At 36.9% G+C, this 6041-nt stretch overlaps 1 protein-coding gene across 2 annotated transcripts; it reads left to right on the top strand.

Moving 5' to 3' along the window:
• Window positions 1-584: 584 nt before the first annotated feature.
• Window positions 585-5801, top strand: LOC125224133 (E3 ubiquitin-protein ligase MBR2-like). 2 transcript variants are annotated; one of them, XM_048127489.2, is made up of 6 exons: window positions 585-900; window positions 2049-3643; window positions 4168-4218; window positions 4891-4986; window positions 5119-5259; window positions 5371-5801. In XM_048127489.2, the coding sequence occupies exons 2-6, from the start codon at window positions 2051-2053 to the stop codon at window positions 5500-5502; spliced, it is 2013 nt and encodes a 670-aa protein (XP_047983446.2). In that variant the 5' UTR covers window positions 585-900; window positions 2049-2050; the 3' UTR covers window positions 5503-5801. The 2 variants fall into 2 exon arrangements, with proteins under 2 accessions (XP_047983446.2, XP_088919363.1); XM_089063237.1 differs by having other exon boundaries at window positions 586-900; window positions 1972-3643.
• Window positions 5802-6041: the final 240 nt, after the last annotated feature.

Raw genomic sequence — 6041 nt, forward strand, 5'->3', positions numbered from 1 at the left:
ACTATCCTTGTAAATTATACACGCACATGTATTTCAGAAAATATTTTTCCTTTTTCAGGGACAATATTTACTTACTAATGAGAATATTGCCATTTAAATAATACTTAATACTAATTTGTAGTTGATTTTTTTTTTATCAATTTTATAACTTTAAAAAATACTGAATTAAATCATGAATTGTGTACATTTGTACAATAATCCCATGCGATTAAAATTTCAATAAAATTTGTGATAGAAATCATAAATTTTAACTTCTAAACAAATTTAACATTATTCTACAATATTATGGTCGGTTCGTAGATGATTATCATATCATAAAGATATAATGTGAAAAGTTCAAGTGACAACAAATTTCATTACAAGAATTCTAATCATATAAAAAATTGTGAAAATTGTAAGATTTAATTCCCAACTTTGAAAATTATACTACTAATTTAAAATCACCATAAAATAAAATTTACCTTAAAATCACCATAAAATTTATTCAATTGACTCTGTGTATAATTGGATTCTTACCTTTATCAAGACGGCAGTCAGAAAACTGTCCCATAGTCAAATCTATGAATTACCAAAAACATCCCTTCGAATTTCAGTATCTGCAAAAAAAGTTCATCTCTCCCTCTCTCTCTCTAAACAATCCACATTCTCTTTCAACCATAAAAACAATGGAGATGTTCAATTTCCCTTACATGTGAAACCATCTCTAATGCAAGCAGCAAAAAAAGGTTAAATCTTTGTAGTTTTTCCCCTAATTCTATTGGGTTGTAAGTTTTAACAAATTGAAATAAAACTGCCCTTTACTATCTACCTACTGCCTCTCACCGCAAATTCAACCCACATAAAAAGAAAACCCATTTACTCAATCGCCGTCATCGCTGGATCATCTCTCTCTTCTCTCAGGTTTTTTTCTCAAACCCATCTACTTAGTTGTGATTATTTTCAGTTTGTTTTGATATTTGAGGAAGTGAGTTTGTTCATTAGTTTTTGTTTAATTTTATCTTAGATTGTTCAAGATTGAATTTTTATTTCGGAACTTCACAAGATTAAGATCGTGAACATTCACGGAGGGATCTGTTTTTAAGGTGTTTTAGAATAGTTATACTCCTATCTGTTTTTGATGCTGCGGAGTGAAGGTTTCAATTGATGAACTTCGATGGAATCCATTGATTAGATTCTTGTAATGAGTGATATATGATAGATTCATTGGTCAAAAAAGTGGTGATATTCACAAAGTTATAATCTTTTTTTCTCAATCTTTTGTTGTTTTGGGTAAAACTGACCAATTTTTCAGAGTATCTGTTTAATTCAGTGTGGGAATACAAATGGTATATGGAATTTCATTATCTAATTAGTATCCGTTGTTTGCACTACCTATCAAAGAATCAAGAGTGTAGAGTCAAATTTGAGTATTTTTTCCCCCTCATTTTCTTGTTATCGTATTCCATTGGTCTTACCTTTCGAGTTGAAGTTTCTCTTGTGATTTTAAGTTTGCTATGGTTTGAAAATTGTTTTATCTATTTGAGGCCGAAGATTGGTTTCATTCTGTTTACTTGTGCAAAAGCTAGAGTCTTGTATTGTGGAATCTTTATTGCCGGTGAATTTTTCAGTCAATGTCAATGTTGTGGTACATCACTCCATTTTTTATACTACATTTGGATTATGAACGGTTGCACTAGTATGTATCATTGTTGACTTTTGTGGAGGACAATAACTGGAAAAAATACATTCTTTGATGTCATTTGAGGCAACCTTAACTTTCATAATAATAGTTGTACTTTAGAACTTGTTTTTTCGAGTGTTAAGTATATGTTGTTGCTTTTATATCTATTCAGTTGATTCCTTGTCAGTATGGGCGAGTTCATCGTCATAGCTCTAATTGTATATTCTTGTGCGATCTATTAGTATCTTACACTTTCAACTTTATATTATTAGGCTTAAAGTCATTTTTATCTCCCTATTCTTCCTCTGCAGATCTGCTGAAACTCCTTGATGCTGTTTGCCTAAAATGCTTCTGTAGTTGGTATAATTTATTTGACATATAATTGCAGACATGCAACGGGGGAGAAGTACCCTCAATTCCTTTCCCGAGCCATTTGATTTGAACCAAGGGTCACTTTCTGAAAATACCTCTATGGATCACTCAGTTGAAAACCAACAGTCCAATTACATTCTTGGATCTACTGATGGTAATGTTAGTCGCGTTAGTACCACTGATGGTGCTTCTCCACGTTTTAGTGTTTGGGACCAGGGCGAATCCAGCTCCAGTTCAAACAATATGCCAGGGTCCTTTCCACCATCAAATGCCACAGGTTACAGAAATTTGGTTACTGGCAGACCCCCAGCCATGCAAAATCTCAGCTCGAACAATGCTTCCATGAACTTAAATTTGAATGATGGCCAACCGTGGAATCATGATTGCCATCGAGGTTCTGGAGCAGTTGCACCTCAGAATCTGTATAAATCTGGTCATTCGGCGGTGGAACAGAATTCAACCTTTTATGCTTCTTCAAGTAACATAGGAACCTTTTCTGGTCGTTCGAGTAATTCATCAGAAAATTACGATTCAGCAGGTCCATCTTTTGGTTCCTGGGGTTCATCTTGTAAGAGAAAGGCTCTTGAGGGCACCTCTGGACAATTTTACCCTGGTGGAAGTTCGAGCTCGAATCAGCCAATGGGAAAGAACATAATGCAGCATCCAGCTCATGGTAGTTACAATACTTCAGGAAGCTTGAGTATATCTTCTGGTCCGGTGAACTTGTCTTCAACGAATCTCGTGGAGCAACTAAATCCAAGTATTGGGGTTGGTGTGAATAGAGTGGCTCCCAGCCCTTTTCCCTCTTCAAGTGTTCCAGGAGTGCCAGAAAGCTCGGCTAGACATTTTGCAGTAAGATCGAATCATGGACGCCATGAGCCTACTCCGTTCAATACACCTAGAAGTTCATCTATGAGGAGCTCTGGTGTTTACGCTTCCCCTTTTTCAAGACCTATTGCAAACACCGATTCTGCAGAATTGAGGTCATCTATCACACCACCAATGAACCAACAAAATTCTCTGACTCGGCCTCATTTGATGCCTGTAAATGAGGCAAGAGGAACACACTCATACCCTTGGAATGGTTCTTTGAGGTCACGAGGCAGTAGTTCATCAAGTTCTTTTACAGTCTATGGAGAAAGTGGTCATGGAGCACCCGAGGAAATTAACGTTAGAAGTTCTCGTAGAAATAATCTCGAGTACCCCATGACCGTTTCTGCACCAGAGACAAGAAATGTCATGCCGGATCAAATCGATTGGAGTTTTGCTCCTGGAACTTCTGCATCTTCTAGGAATCATCCTACTGGTTCAAGTATTGGTCCCAGTTCTGGAGGCAGGACCTATTCTGGTGCATGGTTGCCTCATCAAAACCCGGCATTACAAAATCATGAAAGGTTATCGGAATCTCTTCCTTGGATTCCTTCCCATCGAGTTGAGCCTGAATCCGGGACTCTTAGAAGGAATTTTTCAGTTTTGCCTTCAACGGACGAGGCAGCTAATACTAGTCGACATCATTTAGATCAAAGGTCAGCAGCACTGTTGATGGATATACCAGGCGATGATATTACTGGTCGGCGTTCTTTGGCTGCTGTTGAGGGCAGACATAGACTGGTATGTTACTTCCATAAAAAATTGCTTTATTTTGCATTTCTCTTGCAAATGCACTATATAACTTTACACCTCCGATTCTCCATGAATGTTTTAAAAAATTACAAGTATTTTTAAAGTACATTGCTTCCTGCAGTGTTGCTAGTGTGTTCGGCTGATTCCATAATCTTTCTGTTCTAGATTGACTAATAAGCCGAAAAGAATTTGGAGCACCACTACTGTTTCTACCTTAATGAGTTTTAGATCAGAATATGACATTAAGTCATCAACCTCAATAGCCTTATTGCGAATATATATGCTAGTATAGATGGATGAACTACTGATGAACAGAACGTATTTAATGTAGAGACTCTATATCTCGAGTTTGAGTATTCTGTAGTCTTGGTGTTTGAGTATATGGTTTAGGGCGACTCTCTAGATCTTGATAACCTTATACCCCTTTGGTGTTTGAACTACCTTATATATCATCATCTCTCCTTGTTACTATAAAGTTATAGCTCTGATACTTTCGTAACAACGATGAACAGATACGTCAGCTCTTGAATGCCATGCGGAGGGGTGTACACTTACAAGCTGAGGTTTGTTTGGATCTTTGCTATGTTCATAGTTCTTGGTTTATATGCGGCCCTAAGAATACGCTAGGACATTAACTTACAACTGACTTTTTCAAAAAATAAAAAAATGAAGCATCATGACTAGTTTTTTGAATAATTATAATCTTACATATTTTTCTTTGAAAGTTTAAACTTCTGTCAGTTTTGACTATAAACATTGTATTGTATCAACTTTTTACTATCCGAGTAATTACATGATATGCATTTTCCATGCCTATATACCTGCATAACCATTCGTCTCACATCATTACGTACCTATATTGTTAGTAGCCGGTCTTGGATATACCAATGCTCAAGAACTATCACCCTAAGACCTGTTCATGCTCATAGAAGTTAGAACCTACTATAAATGTGGCCTTTTGACTCTTAGTACAGGGTTCGCCCGAACTCATTACTATTCGTATCTAAGAGCACTCATAAGCATATTTCGTATCTAAGAGCACTCATAAGCATATTACGTATCTAAGAGCACTCATAAGCATATTTCGTATCTAAGAGCACTCATAAGCATATTTTGCGCAGAATTTTAGTAGCAAAATTTCCTTACCATATTTGATTTGATAAAGTGTGGTAATGCTTGCAGTTGATTCCCAAAATTTCCATGGTAACTGAGATCTTTAAAAATTTTCATTCCAGGATTATATGCTCATCGATCCTTTTATGAATGAATTTGCTGAGTTGCACGACAGACACAGAGATATGAGGCTTGATGTCGATGATATGTCCTATGAGGTAACATTTACTTTGTGTGATGAGTTATATTGACAATGCGCAGGATTGAGTATCTGAAGGATTACACGATAAAGCTCAAAATCATTCAATCCATCAAAGTACATCGCTATAATATCAAACTTCGCGTGACAGGAATTATTGGCTTTGGAGGAGCGAATTGGGAACGTGAGCACCGGGCTCAGTGAAGAACAAATCAGGGGCTCCATGGAACAGCGAAGGTATGAAGCAGCTGGAAGCACACTGCCAAGCATGGAGCCGTGCTGTGTATGCCAGGTTAGAGCCTTTTGCACGCCTCATACCATCTGGTTTCGTGAGTACTCCTTGATTTGATCGATACGTCTGCCAAAACATGAAATTTTTTTCCCTTGAATTTACCCTTACCAGGAGGATTACATAACTGGAGAAGACATCGGAATATTGAACTGTGGGCACGAGTTTCATACAGGCTGCATCAAGCAGTGGCTTGTGCTGAAGAACATTTGCCCCATATGTAAAACGACGGCCTTGGAAACTTGAAGGCGAAACGGTGCTCTCCCCTTAAAATAATGTCCCTATTTTTCACCCTTATCCCATTGAAGGGTGTGTTTTCCTTTTCTTTTTACAGCTATGGTTGAAACTGGTCCGTGCTCTCCTCACCGGCTTGGTGGACTCGAGAAAGGAGAGATCCACATGGAGTGAGTTGTGAGAAGTGTGCACCATGATACTCTTTTAGGATTGAAGTTGATAATCTATGAACAATTTTGTATTCTTCAAACATGAAAACTTTGAGCCTATGAACTAAATATTAATGCTATAGACTGACATACATTATTGGAGATTGTTATGTGGAGTGGTACTTATGATTTCTTTAGTTTTCTGATATTGGTGTGATGATGAATTTATAGTTAAATTTCGTTAAAATGATAAGTCAATTGAAAATATAGGAACCAATTTGGCCTCCAAAGCCCCTCTAATTTGAGTTATTTAAAAAAAAATAAAAATAAGCCATCACCAATGCATGGGCTTGTCTTACTCCATTCATATGAAGGAATAGATGTACAGATTTTACAAGAGCA

The sequence above is a fragment of the Salvia hispanica genome, chromosome 1 (genome assembly GCF_029641045.1).
Source record: "Salvia hispanica isolate PSC_SH4W2 chromosome 1, Shi_PSC_v1, whole genome shotgun sequence".
Lineage (NCBI taxonomy): Eukaryota > Viridiplantae > Streptophyta > Magnoliopsida > Lamiales > Lamiaceae > Salvia > Salvia hispanica.

What these genes read in the sequence shown, in the direction of transcription:
- LOC125224133 (XM_048127489.2), top strand. Translation starts at nt 2,051, where the DNA reads ATGCAACGGGGGAGAAGTACCCTCAATTCCTTTCCCGAGCCATTTGAT. An exon ending in TTGAGGGCAGACATAGACTG is followed by an intron (nt 3,644 to 4,167) that starts GTATGTTACTTC and finishes AACGATGAACAG; the next exon opens with ATACGTCAGCTCTTGAATGC. An exon ending in GTGTACACTTACAAGCTGAG is followed by an intron (nt 4,219 to 4,890) that starts GTTTGTTTGGAT and finishes TTTTCATTCCAG; the next exon opens with GATTATATGCTCATCGATCC.